At 38.2% G+C, this 18,811-nt stretch overlaps 3 protein-coding genes across 3 annotated transcripts in view; 2 read left to right on the forward strand and 1 right to left on the reverse strand.

Annotated features, from left to right (window-relative positions):
• Positions 1-18,811, forward strand: part of ZNF215 (zinc finger protein 215) — a 284,622-nt gene that overhangs the window by 225,038 nt on the left and 40,773 nt on the right. The window contains exon 7 of the mRNA XM_059931013.1: positions 11,748-11,846. The gene's annotated coding sequence lies outside the window, so the exon portion shown is untranslated. The remainder of the gene's footprint in view (positions 1-11,747; positions 11,847-18,811) is intronic.
• Positions 2,944-3,920, forward strand: LOC132370173 (olfactory receptor 10A4-like). Its single transcript, XM_059929917.1, is given in 2 exon segments — positions 2,944-3,546; positions 3,549-3,920. Coding segments are annotated over 2 exon segments (975 nt in total).
• On the reverse strand, positions 6,289-7,235 carry LOC132370634 (olfactory receptor 2D2). The gene is given in 2 exon segments (XM_059931014.1): positions 6,289-6,989; positions 6,992-7,235. Coding segments are annotated over 2 exon segments (945 nt in total).

Raw genomic sequence — 18,811 nt, forward strand, 5'->3', positions numbered from 1 at the left:
TAATAGCAGTTTACACAAAGTGTTAAAAGAGAGTAAAAGAATAATCCCTTGATTTGGCCAAGGGAGGACAAGGAAACTTCACAAAGAAAATGATTTTTCTGATGAGAGATGAGCAGAAAAATTATACATAATTGCAGGAAGATGTTTCCGAGGATAGAGAACCACATGCACAAAGGCAAGGAGGGGTGAGAGAACATGATGTGTGCACAGAACAGAAAGTATTTTGGTGTGATCAGAGCATCAGCTCTGTAGGGGATTTCAAACTGGAAAAATAAGCAGAAATCAGGGAAAAAGACCTTGTCAAGGGTTGTACTTATTCCAGGAACAGTAGGGAGTGATTGAAAGACAGTGAGCAGGTAAATAACCCTATCCGAGTTGCTGTCAGGTCACGTACAAGTGAAGGATGGTTTGAAGAGAATGAGCTGGAATCGGGTTCCTACAGTATTCCAGGCCAAAGAAAATAAGAACCAGAACCGAAAGCTGTGGTGATAGGGATGGAGAAGGTGATACTGAATCAGTGTTTAGGAAGAAAAATAACCAAATTTGGGGGATGAATTAAAGGATTTTTATCCCAGTTCCTGGGTTACACAGCCAGGTGGTATCATTTCCTGAAATGAGGTAGATAAAAGCAAGGAGGTTAGGGAGGAAGAAGATGAGGAGCATAATTTATGACTCTTATCACTCTTTAAATCTAAGGCTGTATTGTTGATGTATGTAGTCTTTTGTGTCTAAATTCCTTATGAATGTGGCTCACTATGCCTACACTCTGCCTATATAGATATTTCCCTGATTATTTTCCATATCTTCTTCATTCTTCATTCAATAACAATTTACTGGGCATCTACCTTGCAAGGCGTTGGGATAAAAAGTTGATTAACACAATCTCTTCTCTCAAGGAGTATACCACCTAGAATATGAGATGAAGACATGTATTCATGATTATTCTAAGATAAGGACTGTAAAAGTATTTCAGGTCTCCAGTGGTGCTAATACCTAGAAATGCTCTGTCCTTCTAGAAATTGTCTTACTTTTTTCTCCTTTGCTTCCATCCTATGCCAAACGCTCCACCTTAGTCTCACCTGTGAGCTTAGATTCATTCCCATCCTTAGAGAGTGGGTGAAAGTGCCACCTGACAGGCAAATCCATGGCTTGGAGTCAGACTGACCAGGATGCATATCCTGATGCCATTTGCTGACCGCCTAACTTTGGGAAAATTACTCCACTTCTCTGTGCCTCAGATTCCTTGGCTGTAAAGTGAAACTAATAATAGTCCCTACATCTTCCGGTAGTTGTGAGACAACCATAACACTTGCAAAATGCTCAGAGTACTGTCTGGTACTTACTTGGTGCTCAATAAATGTTCATTCTTACTATAAAAATAAATAAGGTATCAAAAAAAGTTTTCATAAAAGAAGTGATGGCCAGCTTGAGGTTTCTAAAATGAATAGGAATCAGCAAAAATTTTTAAATAAATCTTTCTCGCTATTTTTACTCTTTACCTTCCTCTTTCCTTCACCACCTTGACTTCATGTCTTGCACCTGCTCAGGATTTACTTAAAAACCATCTCAGTGAAACCTTCTATGACACTCCCCACACCCTAAATCCTATCTTCTCTACTGCTTTATTCTTCTCCGTTATTCTTGTCACCATCTAACATACTATATATTCTATTTACATAATTCGTTATTAATCTGTCTTCCCTATTAGAAGGTGAGTTGTATGAAGGCAGAGATTTTTGTTTGTTTTATTTACTAACATATTATCTTCAGTATCTAGAGCAGTGTCCGGCACACAAAAGATAATCAATATTTATTGAATAAATTATTTTTTTTCTCTTAGGGATTGAAAAGAAAGGGCTACAGCGAGTTTGGGCAATGGGTTAGATAAGAAGTAGATATTGGAAGGTAGATTTAGCTTCATATCATAATAATTGTAATGTTTAACATTCATTAAGCATGTATTATAAGCCAGTCACCATATTACGTGATTTAGATTTATTCCTTCATTTAAGTTTATAGTCATCAGAAAAATTTTCAGAGTCCCAATTTTGAAGCTTAGTTATTGATGCAGTGGTGAAACCTTCTGATTCTTTTTCACAGGATTTAATAGTATTAGTCAAGCTTGAATATTTGAGTTGGTCTTTATTTATATGTAAAATTTGTTTCATATTTCTTGAGAGTCAAGACATAAGTCAACCAGTGGAAGCTAATGAAAGGGTGTATACAGAACACAGCTGGATTCTCTCTATTGTCTGACAGTATCTTGAGTCTGTGTTCCCTTTGTCTGATCACATATAGCCACGTGGAGAATATTTAGCCCAGTGATCAAGATAAACCGCAACTTCTGTATTATGCATCTTCTTGCTTAAACTACAATTGTTTGAGTTTAGAAATGAAGATGTCTCTAATATGCTGAACTCTTCCCAAGTATGAGCTGCTCCCGATTAGGACACATTCAGGTCTTCTCCTCAGGGATCACTGGTAGTTGTTGGTTCACTTTCCTTGACTTTCTCCTTCCCACCCTTTCGTTTTGCAGAAAACATGCCCTGGCTCACCTCACCACCCTTCTGTGCATTAAGACCCCTCCCTTCAGAAATGGTTGGCCTGGCTTCTTTTTAGCACCACTGACTGCTGAAGAGAGATAGAATAGGAGGACAAAAGTGAAGCTGTGACTTTGAACATCCTCTGTCAAGCAAAGAAAAGTTGAGACATTATAGATATATACGGTGTGCCTGAGTTCAGTCTGAAAAAAAGTTAGTATTCTTCAAAAAAAATTGTGAATCCCTTAGTCAGACTTGTTTTTTACATTTTGGAAAGTACAGCTGTTTGACCTTCAACAACTATAACAAGAGGTTGAAGAATGAGGCCACAGGAGTTTCCCTTTCTAAGGGTGTAATAGAGGCCTAAATAACATACGGGGACGTCCACCTTCCTGGAGTGTGGATGCCCAATGAAATCCTGGGCAGAAAAATAACATGGGGAAACTGGATAATTGTCAATGAGTTTCTTCTTGTGGGCTTCTCAGCCCTGTCCTCTGAGCTACAAGCTCTGTTGTTTCTCCTATTTCTGATCATTTACCTGGTTACCCTAATGGGAAATGTCCTCATAATCCTGGTCACTACAGAGGACTCTGCCCTCCAAAGTCCTATGTACTTCTTCATCAGGAACTTGTCTTTCCTAGAGATAGGTTTCAACTTGGTTTTTCTGTCCAAGGTGCTGGGGACCGTGATCATCCAAGACACAACCATCTCCTTCCTTGGCTGTGCTACCCAGATGTACTTCTTCTTCTTCTTTGGAGCTGCTGAGTGCTGCCTCCTGGCCACAATGACATATGACCACTATGTAGCCATCTGTGACCCTTTGCGCTACCCAGTCATCATGGGTCACAGGGCCTGTGCCCAACTGGCAGCTGCCTCCTAGTTCTCAGGATTTCCATTGGCTACTGTGCAAACCACATGAATTTTTAGCTTCCTTTTTTCTGGCCCCAACAAGGTGAACCAATTTTTCTGTGACAACCTCCCTGTCATTGCACTGGGCTGTGCTAATATACCTCTCTGTTTGAATCGGAGGCTCTGACAGCCACTGTCCTATTCATCTTCTTCCCTTTCTTGTTGATCCTGGGGTCCTATGTCTGCATCCTCTCCACTATCTTCAGGATGCCCTCAGCCAAGAGGAAGTGCAAAGGCTTCTCCACCTGTTCCTCCCACTTCCTGGTTGTCTCCCTCTTCTACAGCACTGCCATCCTCACATACTTCAGACTCCAGTCCAGCACCTCTCCTGTGAGCAAGAAGCTGCTGTCACTGTCCTACAGGGTGGTGACTCCCATGTTGAACCCCATCATCTACAGCTTAAGGAATAGTGAAGTAAAGACTGCACTGAGGTGGACCATCCACAGGACCCAGGACCCTCAGAAACTATGACTGACTTAGATGGAAACTGAGGGGGTAGAATGCAAGGACAAAGGAAAGAAAAGCACGTTCCTCAAATAAGTCTTTTGTCTCTACTCTTTCCAGGAGCCACAGTATACCCACTGGGATTTTGGACTTTCCACTGGGAATGAAAGAACATGAGCGATGAATGAACTTCAGTAAGCCCAGTATTCTCTGGGACTGGGGTACCAATGTCTCTGAGGATGCTACTAGTTTACACAAATTAGCAGCCTATCGAAGGTTGACAGTTTCACTACAATTTACCATTTTTTAATTTGTTTTAACTTTTCTTGTACTTCTTCATCCGTGTCATTTTATAATTTTCTGCTTTGCTTTCTTCTATATGTCCAAAAACTCTACTGGTAGCTCAAAGATCTTTTTGTTTATGAGATAAAGTAATGATAATAAATAGTAGAGTTTGTTTCATTCTTTCGCTCATTTTTTAAACAAATTTTGAGTTTAAACTCAAACTTTCAAATTTTCAAAAATTTCAAAACTCAAATTCAAAATTTCAACAAATTTTTATGCAGCGTTCAGCATGTGTCAGAGCTTATTTAGACCCTGAAGACACATGGGTGAATAAAACAGACTAATTTCTTGCCTCGTGGAATTTATATTCTAATGAGAAAGAAAGAAAATAAAAAGATACTTTAAATCCTCCACTGTCTTGTAAGGTACACATGTTTAGAGGGCTATCAATTGAGGACTTTTTCTGCTACCATAATTGGTCTGTGCCTCATCTGGAGAAAGACTACTTCGCATTGATGACTACCTCAATCTCAAATTATACACCTTGGATATGAGAGTTACTTGACAGAAAGGGTGTAAAGGAATTCCAAGTTAAGTATAAGTGGATAAATGATGGGAAACTGCTGTGAATAACCCAAAGATTTTTTGTTTTCTAGATTTTTTGGTAATGTTATTGTGATTGGATGAAATCAACTCTCCTTTTTAAACTTACATATCCCTCAACCAATTTAACAGCCCCTCTTTTGATTTTGTCAGGGAACATAGTCTGGTTCTGGATTCTTGGCAAAGAGCAGACTTGGGACACGGGCACCATAGCTTTGTGTAAACTATTCATAAGAATTTATTGACAGTTAACAGCGTAAACTAGCATTTACTCCATAGACATGTCCTCTCCTCAAGCTCTACAAACAGCTCTCCCTCTGTGTGCCAGGGAGGTACCAGGACCAGTTCGATCTCCCACACAGGGTATCCTTCAGCTCTCGCGTAGCAAGGGCTCCAGAAGGGCAGCACATTCTGAAATCCCCATAGGAATTTGCAAATGAAAAAGCAGATCAGCGGTTCTATTTGCATGGTGGCAATCACACAACTAGGCAGATTGGCACTATTATAAAATGTTTAGCAAGCTTTTCGCTTTTGCATTTATTTTACTTGACCTTGGTATGGTAGGCAGACTAATGGCCCCCCAAAGATGTCCACATCTTAGTCCCCAGAACCTGTAAGTATTTTACCTTGCGTGGTAAAAAGGACTTTGTAGACATGTTTAAATTAAGGCTCTACAGATGGGGAGATTATCCTGGATTTTTTTTTTTTAATACAGTAACAGGAAATTGGAAGGTAGAGAATGAGCTTGAAATATTTAAGCTCATGAGGCGTCCTCACCTCCATATACCTAAGTCCACAGCTCTTGTCTGCTGGTCTTTTATATACAGCTACCCTCTCCAAGTTCCAATTGCCTCCTTTTGCTCCTTTAGGCCTAGGATTGGTAATAGCTTCTCACTCTTCCACCCCTTAGATGTCACTATTTCTTGTTGGTTTCCAAATCCCTGTGTTTACCATTGTAAAGATGTGCCCCAATGGATGCTCATGTCTCTAATAACAGTGTGAGAAGAAGGACAGCAGAGCTCATGTATTCTGCTTCACCATACCCATGCTCTTCACCCTCCACCTCAAACACACATGCAGTTGCATGTACACATACACATACATGTAACACCTAGCTCATAGTAAGTGACTAAGTACTGTTTGTCAATTTATTGGTTATTTGATGATGCAAAGGGATTCAGAAATACCAAAAGATAAAGGAGTTGGAGTAGGATCTGGAATAGATAGATAGTAATATATAGTATTATTTTAAAAAGATAGATTTTACAGGTTCCCAGGTTTATAAAATGGGAGTGTTTCTCAAGGGATTTTTTTAAATCCCCTGGTACTAAAAGACTGACCAGAAGGAAGCAGACTCTCCTTCTTCTTCTACAAAGGTAGTGCTGGATAAAGGATGGAGAGTGAGTCCACAGACAGGTCCCAAGGATAAAAACTGTACCATATTCCAGTCTTGCTGAGGGACCAGCTCAACGAGTCTTACAAGTAGGCAGCCAGGAAGGTCTCACTGTCAGTGGAAAATTCCAAGTCTGCAAGGGAAATTCCTTGTGGCTACTTTTCACAGAGTTCCCTTCACATCCTTGTTCCTCAGGCTGTAGATGAGGGGATTAAGCATGGGGGTCACCACTGCATAGAACACAGAAACCAGCTTTTCCTGTTCTTTGGAAGCCTTTGGTGTCATGTAGGTGACAATTGCTGACCCATAAAAAAAGATGGCCACCATGAGGTGGGAGCCACAGGTAGAGAATGCCTTGAGCCTCCCCGCAGCTGACTTCATCCTGACCACAGTCACTATGATGTGGCCATAGGATACCAGAATTAGAGAAACAGGTATGAGGAGAATCACAATCCCCATGAAGAAAATGGCCATCTCTGAAGTGCGGGTGTCTGTGGATGCCAGGATCAACAGTGCAGGGACCTCACAAAAGAAATGAGCAATATTATTGCTGCCTCGGTAGGGTAGCCTTAGTGTGAAGGTGCTGTCCACCACAGACACCAGAATGCCACTGGTCCATGATCCTACAGCCAGCTGGACATACACCCTCCAAGTCATGATGCTAGGGTAATGCCAAGTGTTGCAGATAGCCACATACCGATCATAGGACATCACCGCCAAGTGGGCACACTGTGTACACCCAAAAATGAGGAAGAGTAGAAGCTGAGCTGCACAACGTGTGAATGAAATCACTTTCTTTCTGGATAGCAGGGCTCTAGGGCCTGAGGAACGATGTTGGTAGAGAAACAGAGGTCAGCCAGAGATAAATTGCAGAGAAAAAAATATATGGGTGTGTGAAGCTGGGAGTCAACCTGAATGAGGAACATGAGAAGTAGATTTCAAAGCACAGTGACCAGGTAGACACCCAGGAATAAGATGAAAAGCAGCTGCTGGGTGTGTTGGTCATCAGAGAGTCCCGGAAGGAGGAATTCTGTCACCTGTGTCTGATTTGTCTGTCTCATAGTTTGTCTCTCTTTTTCAGTATGAAGTCACTACACACTAAATATAGGTGTGTATAGCCTATAAAATTATATAATTCAGAATTGGAGGGCTTAGGAATTGCCCGCAAACACTACCAACCATTTCAAGAATCCCCTTTACAAGGTTGTTAGACAATGATTGTGTTGTTTAGTTGGAATGTTTTCAGTGTTGCAAAACAATACTTTATAAGATGGTATATTCATTTCTAGTGTCATCTGGCAAGGATGTAGTAGATCAAAAGACTTATCTTCTTTATTTGAATATCACACTTCTAGTAATAAAACAATAGATTGAATTCACCTTTAAAGTTATGCAATTTAATTTCTCTTTATTATCGACAAAAACATTTGAGTCATATTTCCTTCTTGCGACACCTTCCCCATCCCATGATGGTGTAGTTTTTTTTTTTTAGTTCTTTGGATGTACAACTCTTCCTGTTGTCTCTTCCCTGAAAAAACAAAAACAAAAACAGTCACTAAGATAAAAGAAAAAGAGCAAAAGTACCTTGCCGAACTGATGGTTTTTCTTGGACAAAATAACCTACTTTGAAAGAGCTAGGAAACCAAGGGATAACTCTGGGTGGTGTGCCATAATCTTTTTGACAATCCTGTCCCCAGCTTCAGCTGGAGCTCCTGAATATAAATCTTAACCATCAGTGAAACAAAACTAAAGTTTCATTCTACAAAACTGTCTTTTGACTGTAAATTATCTCCACAAAAGAAAAGCTTTGACTTTATGTTCAGTAAAAAGTATACAACTTTAATATAACAGCACACCCTGTTGTCATGTTGTTATTAGGACAGCACTAACCAAATTAAACTCCACCACTTAAGGTGATCACATGGCACTAAAACAACCATAAATTGAAACGAAATGCAAGCCCTTCAGCCAAGTTGCATAACTCAGTGAGAAAGTTGGCATCTGCATAATACAATATCTGTTCATTTTCATTTCTATTTAATTATCATATAAATGAAAACACAAGTTTTGATGACTTATGAACCTCTGAGACTATATCTGCTGACATCATTTGAATGACAGTGGTATAAAGTTTAAGAGAGGTGATTATGATTTGAAGGGTTTAGTCTGTGATTTCAAATACAACAAAGTGCCCTAAGGTGTCTCAGAGGATGGAAAGATAAGTTGAGGGATCTTGAAGCTCCAGGGAATGCCCTGTTTACATGAGTCTCAGGACCTCACCTTTAAATATTCCCTGGAAGGAAAATCCTCTGTTCAGAACTGGGACCTAAGAGAATTGGAGTTTGTACTTTGAATTAATTAGGGCAGAAAGGCTTGGGATGGAGTCGAACTCATAGAATGAATCTAGTGTAGACCTTGGGAGACAGTGCTTAGAAGCCTATCCACAATTGGTGATGTCCTTTAGAGTAGATATGCAGGCTATAGAAATCACTCCCTCTGGCACTTGATCCTCAGTTCCTTCACCAGTGACTCCTCAGCTTTATCTCTGCCCTCTGGTGAGAGTGAGAAAGTTTGTGATGGACCTCCGTCTATAGGATTTTGCAACACTGATTGAGGGTTGAGAGGTGAGCATTGTGTTGGGAAAGATGAACTTTGTCATTCACGCTCTTATCCATTGACTTTTTCCTTTCTAGACTCCCAGAGACAATTCTATTTCCACTCTTCTCCAGAATCCCAGCCCCCAAATCCTCTTCCAGACTTTTCTCCTTCATCAATGAGGCTGTTTCCAGAGAGGTCACATTATTTTCCTCTTGCTGTTGAAAAGCAGCTCTGCCTGATTCTCCCCTACCCTCTGCTGTCAGCCCTTTGGTCTTCACTGTTTCCCCCAGCGTGCCTTTGTTCCACCATCTCCCCTTGAACAGGCAGAGAGCTGGAAGGATACTAGGAATCTTGCTTTGAGGAATGCCTTCAAGAGCTTCTTGCCTGTGAACATGCTTTGGGTCTAGGGGATGTGAAGGAACCCAGACTGTATGGTAAACTGTTCCAGGAATGCTGGCACTGCTGCCTCCAATCCCCTTGATGAGTTAGAGCAGATGGAGAAGAGTGGGTCCAGCTACATTCAGTGCTGTCCTTCTAGTCCAGAGGAGGATACTAACCTCCACTGCTGGTGCCATCACTTGTATACCCCATACTCCAATCTTCTTCCCATACAAGTCAGGCATGGTGGCTTCCCATATGACCCAGCCTTGGTCAGTATCCAGTTGGCTCAGTACCTCCTCTGTGACTCTTTTTGTTATGGTACAGATTTGGTGGCCATGAGAGTGAGTACGTAAGAATATAAAATACTCATGTGAGTATATCCATGATGTGTAGATGTCTGCGTGTTTGTGTGAGATATTGCTTGTGAAGCTGATTGAGTAGGTATATGTAGCATTGTTGTGTGTGTATGACAAGGAATAATTCCCATGTATGCAGTTGTGTGCACGTGAGACAAAGTCATTAAGAGAAGATATCTGGAAAAGCCATACTGGTTACAATGTTATTAGGGCCTCAGAGGTATAAAAGATTCATTGCCTGTCCTTTTAGTTTGGGGAAACAGCCAGACTTATAGATCTCTTCCTGTAGTCCCTTCCTCCTGCTGCTTTTCTCCACATCTCTGGATTCCTGTTCTCTATGTTCAGCTTCCCCTCCCTGCTTGCTTCTAACTTTTGTTCCCATTATTTTATTTTTCCTACCCATTTTTCTTCCTCATTTTCTCTCTGTATTAAAGAGAATTAATTAGTCAAGTTGACAAAGTTATATGAAAATTTAGAGTGTGAAAGAATAATTATCCCTGACCTTCCTTGGAATACAAATTATACTACAGTTCATCTTATTTGGCTCCTTTTTCACTCATGTATCTCCTTTCCTGCCTGGAGATTAAACCGCATTCTTCCCCAACCCACATATACACACACATGTACATTAAATATACAAATCCTACCTTTGACAGATAGAGATAACCATTCTTTACCTATACTTTACAGTTCTACCTGGATTCTTAGTTTTGTTGTGTGTTAAAAGTTTATCGATGTGGTAAGGATGTTATTTAAAGGAATCACTGAGAGAGAGAGAGACACATACACACACACGCACACACACACACACACACACACCCATATATGTTATTTTGTAACCCACTTTTTTAACTCAATTGTGTGTCAGACATCTTTCTGTGGAAAATATCGATCTACTTACCTTTTAATGGCTTATGGTTGGTGCATTATCATCATCATTATCGTCATCATCATAACCATAGCAGGCTTTTTTTAATGTAGCTGCCAGACATTGAGCAAACTATTTTCCATTAAGTTCTTAATTAAATCTTTACATTTGTACAGTGAAGTTGTGGTGTTATGTTCATTCTACATTAGGAAACTGTCACATACAAGCAAGAGCTAAATAAATTGTCCAAGGATACAGATCTAAGAAACGAGGGGAAGAGGATCCAACCCATGTCTGTGTGACTCAGACATCTTCACTTTTACCTGTTTCTCTGTACTGTATAGATTATGTTAAGTAGGAAATCTAAAATTTATTTAACATATCACCTATTGTTAGAGTTCAGGTGTTTTTTTCTGGAAACATTTCTATATGTGAATATCCTTTGAAACAAAAATTTTGCATATCTATAATACTTTCCAAAATATAAAGTCCTAAAATTAGCATTGTTCAGAAAAAAAAAAAAGCTTATTTTGGAATTTTGTAATATTTTCAGATTACCTTCCAGAGAGATTTTGTAAATGTACATGCCTACATAGTTCATATCTGTTTGCCCCACTCTCCAATATAGAGTGGGTGGTTTCAATCTATTTTCACCTTTGCTAATCTTCTTATACAGGATTACATTCTGAGCTGGCTGTTGTCCAATGTCTGAAAGTGACTGTTCTATACTTTGTTTTATATTGGGGGTTTTTTTTGTTTGTTTTTTAAGATTTTTTTTTGATGTGGACCATTTTTAAAGTCTTTATTGAATTTGTTACAATATTGCTTCTTTTTTTTTTTATGTTTTGGTATTTTGGCCACGAGGCATGTGGGATCTTAGCTCCCTGCCCAGGGATCGAACCCGCAACCCCTATGTGGGAAGGCGAAGTCTTAACCACTGGACCACCAGGGAAGTCCCTGGTTTTATATTTGCTTCTAGCAAGATGGCTAGTCCTATACCACTTACTTTATCAAGGCTAAAAGTAGAAGCAATAAAGTGACTTTAGTTTAAAGCATCCTCAGTTAAATATTGTTGAGATTTTCCTATTTTTATATTTTTCCTATATTGTAAATTTATATATGGCCTTTTAAAGAACAACTTTAAAGCACCAAAACATTAGAAAAGAAGAAAAATAAGCCACCTATAATTCCATACCCAGAGTAAACCACTCTCAACATTTTGGACATTTTTTGTTTAGTCTTTTCTGTACATTTTGAATATATATATTAGCATTGGTCCCTAAGGCACTAGCAAAACCACTTTTGGTAAGTACCAAAGGAAGATTATTGTCATCATTATTATTATTGATATTGATAACCATTATTTGTAGGGTACAGAAGAAATGGTGCTCAGATAACACCTAGGCAACAAGAGAAGGGAAAAAAGAAAATGACAGACTTTACTTTGAAGCTGACAGTGCTGAGAATAGGTAAGTTATTCCCTGTGGAATTTCAGAAACAATTGTGGGAGAGGAAATTGTTCTTTGAATAACTGTAGGAACTATGCTGTACAGTACATCTCTAGGACCTACTCACCTTGTATAACTGAAACTTAGTATCATTTGACTAATACCTTCCCATTTCCTCCTCCCCACGTGGCCCCTGGCAACTACCATACCACTCTTTGCTTCTATGAGTTTGACTATTTTAGATTCCTCATGTAAGTGATATTACGTAGTATTTGTACTTCTGTGTCTGGCTTATTTAACTTAGCATAATGTCTTCTAAGTTCATCCACGTTGTCACAAATAGCAGGATTTCCTTCTTTTTTAAGGGTGAATAATGTTCCATTATATGTATATCCAACATTTTCTTTATCCATTTTGTATTGAAGTACAGTTGATTTACAATATTATATTAGTTTCAGGTGTACAACATAGTGATTCAATGTTTTTATAGATTATACTCCAATTAAATTTACTATAAAATGTTGGCTATATTCTCTGTGCTGTAAAATATATCCTTGTAGCTTATTTACTTCACACAGAGTAGTTGGTTCCTCTTAACCTCCTACCTCTCTCTTGCCCCTCCCTCTTTCCCTCTCCCCTTCAGTAACCACTAGTTTGTTCTCTATATCTGTGAGTCTATTTCTGTTTTGTTATATTCATTCATTCATTTCTTAGATTCCACATATAAGTGAAAACATACAGTATTTGTCTTTCTCTGTCTGACATTTCACTAAGCATAATAACTTCTAGGTCCATCCATGTTGTTGCAAATGGCAGAATTTTATTACTTTTTATGGCTGAGTAATATTCCTTTGTGTGTATATACTACATCTTCTTTATCTATTCGTCTGTTGATGGATATTTAGGTTGCTTCCATATACTGTAAATAATCCTGCTATGAACATTTATCTTTTCAAATTAGTGTTTTCATTTTCTTCAGATATATACCCAGGAGTGGAATGGCTGGATCATAGGGTAGTTCTATTTTTAGTTTTCTGAGGAACCTCCATACTGTTTTCCATAGTGGCTGCACCAATTTACATTCCCACCAACAGTATACAGCTGTTCCCTTTTCTCTACATTGTTACCAACACTTGTTATCTTCTCGGTGCTTTTTTAATAATAGCCATCCTAACAGGGATGAGGTAATCACTGTGGTTTTGATTTACATTTCAATCATGATTAGTGATGGTGAGCACTTACTCATGTACCTGTTGGACATTTGTATGTCTTCTTGGAGAAATTTCTATTCAGTTCCTTTCTCCATACTTTAATTGTGTTATTTGCTTTTTCAACATTGACTTGTATGAGTTCCTTATATATTTCAAATATTAACCTTTTTTAAAAATTTTATTGAAGTATAGTTGATTTTCAGTGTTGTGTTAATTTCTTCTGTACAGCAAAGTGACTCTGTTATACATATATATAGTCTATTTTTTTTTAAGTAGGATCCAAGCTTTATCTTCAAGATACAGCATGTATGTATATAAATATGTGGAAATGCAATGTAAGGACATGCAAAATGGCGGGGTAATACCATTTACTGTAAATGGTACAGTACCATTTACAGTTTGTAAATACCATTTACATTTTGTAATTTCTTCTTTGTCTTTTTTTATATTTGAATGTTATTTTTTTTTTGATACAGCAGGTTCTTAGTTATCTATTAGTTATCTATTTTATACATATTGGTGTATACATGTCAATCCCAATCTCCCAATTCATCCCACCCCCACCCCCACCCCCTGCCACTTTTCCCCTGCCACTTGGTGTCCATATGTTTGTTCTCTACATCTGTGTCTCTATTTCTGCCCTCCAAACCAGTTCGTCTGTACCATTTTTCTAGATTCCACATATATCCGTTAATATACGATATTTGTTTTTCTCTTTCTGACTTAACTTCACTCTGTATGACAGTCTCTAGGTCCATCCACATCTCCACAAATGACCCAATTTTATTCCTTTTTATGGCTGAGTAATATTCCATTGTATACATGTACCACATCTTCTTTATCCATTCATCTGTTGATGGGCATTTAGGTTGCTTCCGTGACCTGGCTATTGTAAATAGTGCTGCAATGAACATTGGGGTGCATGTGTCTTTTTGAATTATGGTTTTCTCTGGGTATATGCCCAGTAGTGGGATTGCTGGTGCATATGGTGGCTCTATTTTTAGTTTTTTAAGGAATCTCCATACTGTTCTCCATAGTGGCTGTGTCAATTTACTTTCCCACCAACAGTGCAAGAGGGTTCCCTTTTCTCCACACCCTCTCCAGCATTTGTTGTTTGTAGATTTTCTGATGATGCCCATTTTGACCGGTGTGAGGTGATACCTCATTGTAGTTTTGATTTTCATTTCTCTGATAATTAGGGATGTTGAGCAGCTTTTCATGTGCTTCTTGGCCATCTATATGTCTTCTTTAGAGAAATGTCTATTTAGGTCTTCTGCCCATTTTTGGATTGGGTTGTTTGTCTTTTTAATACTGAGCTGCATGAGCTGTTTATATATTTTGGAGATTAATCCTTTGTCAGTTGATTCGTTTCCAAATATTTTCTCCCATTCTGAGGGTTGTTTTCTCATCTTGTTTATAGTTACCTTTGCTATGCAAAAGCTTTTAAGTTTCACTAGGTCCCATTTGTTTCTTTTTCTTTTTCTTTCCATTACTCTAGGACATAGTGATCTAGGACAAAAAAGATCTTGCTGTGATTTATGTCAAAGAGTGTTCTTTCTATGTTTTCCTCTAAGAGTTTTATAGTGTCCAGTCTTACATTTAGGTCTTTAATCCATTTTGGGTTGATTTTTCTGTGTAGTGTTAGGGAGTGTTCTAATTTCATTCTTTTACATGTAGCTGTCCAGTTTTCGCAGCACCACTTATTGAAGAGACTGTCTTTTCTCCATTGTGTATCCTTGCCTCCTTTGTCATAGATTAGTTGACCATAGGTGCGTGGGTTTATCTCTGGACTTTCTATCCTATTCCATTGATCTATATTTCTGTTTTTGTGCCAGTACCATATTGTCTTGATGACTGTAGCTTTGTAGTATAGTCTGAAGTCAGGGAGTCTGATTCCTCCATCTACCTTTTTTTCCTTCAAAATTGCTTTGGCTATTCAGGGTCTTTCATGTCTCCACACAAATTTTAAGATTTTTTGTTCTACTTCTCTAAAAAATGCCATTGGTAATTTGATAGGGATTGCATTGAATCTGTAGATTGCTTTGTGTAGTATAATCATTTTCACAATATTGATTCTTCCAATCCAAGAACATGGTATATCTCTCCATCTGTTTGTGTTGTCTTTGATTTCTTTCATGAGTGTCTTATTGTTTTCTGAGTACAGGTCTTTTACCTGCTTAGGTAGGTTTATTCCTAGGTATTTTATTCTTTTTCTTGCAATCGTGAATGGGATTGTTTCCTTAATTTCTCTTTCTGATCTTTCGTTGTTAGTGTATAGGAATGCAAGAGATTTCTATGATTAATTTTGTATCCTGCAACTTTACCGAATTCATTGATTAGCTCTAGTAGTTTTCTGGTGGCATCTTTAGGATTCTCTATGTATAGTATCATGTCATGTGCAACCAGTGACAGTTTTACATCTTCTTCTTCAACTTGTATTCCTTTTATTTCTTTTTCTTCTCTGATTGCTGTGGCTAGGACTTCCAAAACTATGTTGAATAATAGTGGTGACAGTGGACATCCTTGTCTTCTTCCTGATCTTACAGGAAATGCTTTCTGTTTTTCACCATTGAAAATGATGTTTGCTGTGGGTTTGTCATATATGGCCTTTATTATGTTGAGGTAGGTTCCCTCTATGCCCACTTTCTGGAAAGTTTTTATCATAAATGGTGTTGAATTTGTCAAAAGCTTTTTCTGCATCTATTGAGATGATCATATGGTTTTTATTCTTCAGTTTGTTAATATGGGGTATTACATTGATTGATTTGTGTATATTGAAGAATCCTTGCATCCCTGGAATAAATCTCACTTGATAATGGTGTATGATACTTTTAATGTGTTATTGGATTCTGTTTGCTAGTATTTTGTTGAGGATTTTTGCATCTATATTCATCAGTGATATTGGTCTGTAATTTTCTTTTTTTGTAGTATCTTTGTCTGGTTTTGGTATCAGGGTGATGGTGGCCTCAGAGAATGAGTTTGGGAGTGCTCCTTCCTCTGCAATTTTTTGGAAGAGTTTGAGAAGGATTGGTGTTAGCTCTTCTCTAAATGTTTGATAGAATTCACCTATGAAGCCATCTGGTTCTGGACTTTTGTTTGTTGGAAGATTTTTAATCATAGTTTCAATCTCAGTGCTTGTGATTGTTCTGTTCATACTTTCTATATCTTCCTGGTTCAGTCTTTGAAGGTTATATCTTTCTAAGAATTTGTCCATTTCTTCCAGGTTGTCCATTTTATTGGCAGAGTTGCTTGTGGTAGTCTTTTATGATGCTTTGTATTTCTGCGGTATCCGTTGTAACTTCTCCTTTTTCATTTCTAATTTTATTGATTTGAGTCCTCTCCCTCTTTTTCTTGATGAGTCTGGTTAAAGGTTTATCAATTTTGTTTATCTTCTCAAAGAACCAGCTTTTAGTTTTATTGATCTTTGTTATTGTTTTCTTTGTTTCTATTTCATTTATTTCTGCTCTGATCTTTATGATTTCTTTCCTTCTACTAATTTTGGGTTTTGTTTGTTCTTTTTTCTCTAGTTCCTTTAGGTGTAAGGTTAGATTGTTTATTTGAGATTTTTCTTGTTTCTTGAGGTAGGATTTTATTCCTATAAACTTCCCTCTTAGAACTGCTTTTGCTGCATCCCATAGGTTTTGGATCGTCTTGTTTCAATTGTCATTTGTCTCTAGGTATTTATTGATTTCCTCTTTGATTTCTTCAGTGATCTCTTGGTTATTTAGTAACGTATTGTTTAGCCTCCATGTGTTTTGTGTTTTTTATGTTTTTTTCCCCTGTAATTGATTTCTAATCTCATAGTGTTGTGGTCAGAAAAGATGCTTGATATGATTTCAGTTTTCTTAAATTTACCGAGGCTTGATTTGTGACTCAAGATGTGATCTATCCTGGAGAATGTTCCATGTACACTTGAGAAGAAAGTGTAATCTGATGTTTTTGGATGGAATGTCCTATGAATATCAATTAAATCTATCTGGTCGATTGTGTCATTTAAAGCTTGTGTTTCCTTAGTAATTTTCTGTCTGGATGATCTGTCCATTGGTGTAAGTGAGGTGTTAAAGTCCCCCACTATTATTGTGTTACTGTCGATTTCCTCTTTTATAGCTGTTAACATTTGCCTTATGTATTGAGGTGCTCCTATGTTGGGTGCATATATATTTATAATTGTTACATCTTCTTCTTGGATTGATCCCTTGATCATTATGTAGTTTCCTTCCCTGTCTCTTGTAACATTCTTTATTTTAAAGTCATTTTATCTGATATGAGTATTGCTACTCCAGCTTTCTTTTGATTTCCATTTGCATGGAATATCTTTTTCCATCCCCTCACTTTCAGTCTGTATGTGTCTTAGGTCTGAAGTGGGTCTATTGTAGACAGCATATATACGGGTCTTGTTTTTGTATCCATTCAGTGAGCCTGTGTCTTTTGGTTGGAGCATTTACTCCACTCACATTTAAAGTAATTTTCCATATGTATGTTCCTATGACCATTTTCTTAATTGTTTTGAGTTTGTTTTTGTAGCTCCTTTTCTTCTCTTGTATTTCCCACTTAGAGAAGTTCCTTTAACATTTTTTGTAGAGCTGATTTGGTGGTGCTGAATTCTCTTAGCTTTTGCTTGTCTGTAAAGCTTTTGATTTCTCTGTCGAATCTGAATGAGATCCTTGCTGGGTAGAGTAATCTTGGTTGTAGGTTCTTCCCTTTCAACACTTTAAATATATCATGCCACTACCTTCTGGCTTGTAGAGTTTCTGCTGAGTAATTGGCTGTTAACCTTATGGGAATTCCCTTGTATGTTATTTTTCATTTTTCCTTTGCTTTTAATAATTTTTCTTTGTCTTTAATTTTTGTCAATTTGATTACTATGTGTCTCGGTGTGTTTCTCCTTGGGTTTGTCCTGCCTGGGACTCTGCGCTTCCTGGACTTGGGTGGCTATTTTCTTTCCCATGTTAGGGAAGTTTTTGACTATAATCTCTTCAAATATTTTCCCGGGTCCTTTCTCTCTCTCTTCTCCTTCTGGGACCCTTATAATGTGAATGTTGTTGCGTTTAATGTTGTCCCAGAGGTCTCTTAGGCTGTCTTCATTTCTTTTCATTCTTTTTTCTTTAGTCTGTTCTGCGGCAGTGAATTCCATCATTCTGTCTTCCAGATCACTTATCTGTTCTTCTGCTTCAGTTATTCTGTTATTGATTCCTTCTAGTGTATTTTTCATTTCAGTTATTGTATTGTTCATCTCTGTTTGTTTGTTCTTTAATTATTCTAGGTGTTTGTTAAACATTTCTTGCATCTTCTCGATCATTGCCTCCATTCTTTTTCCAAGGTCCTGGATCATCCTCACTATCATTATTCTGAATTCTTTTTCTGGAAGGTTGCCTATCTCCACTTCATTTAATTGTTTTTCTGGGGTTTTATCTTGTTCCTTCATCTGGTACATAGTCCTCTGCCTTTTCATTCTGTCTATCTTTCTGTGAATGTGGTTTTCGTTCCATAGCCTGTGGGATTGTAGTTCTTCCAGCTTCTGCTGTCTGCCTTCTGGTGGATGAGGCTATCTAAGAGGCCTGTGCAAGCTTCCTGATGGGAGGGACTGGTGGTGGGTAGAGCGGGGTGTTGCTCTGGTGGGCAGAGCTCAGTAAAACTTTAATCCACTTGTCTGCTGATGGGTAGGGCTGAGTTCCCTCCCTGTTGGTTGTTTGGCCTGAGGCAACCCAGCACTGGAGGCTACAGGCTCTTTGGTGGGGCTAATGGCAGACTCCGGGAGGGCTCATGCCAAGGAGC

Source organism: Balaenoptera ricei, chromosome 8 (genome assembly GCF_028023285.1).
Source record: "Balaenoptera ricei isolate mBalRic1 chromosome 8, mBalRic1.hap2, whole genome shotgun sequence".
In the NCBI taxonomy this organism is placed as follows: Eukaryota; Metazoa; Chordata; class Mammalia; order Artiodactyla; family Balaenopteridae; genus Balaenoptera; species Balaenoptera ricei.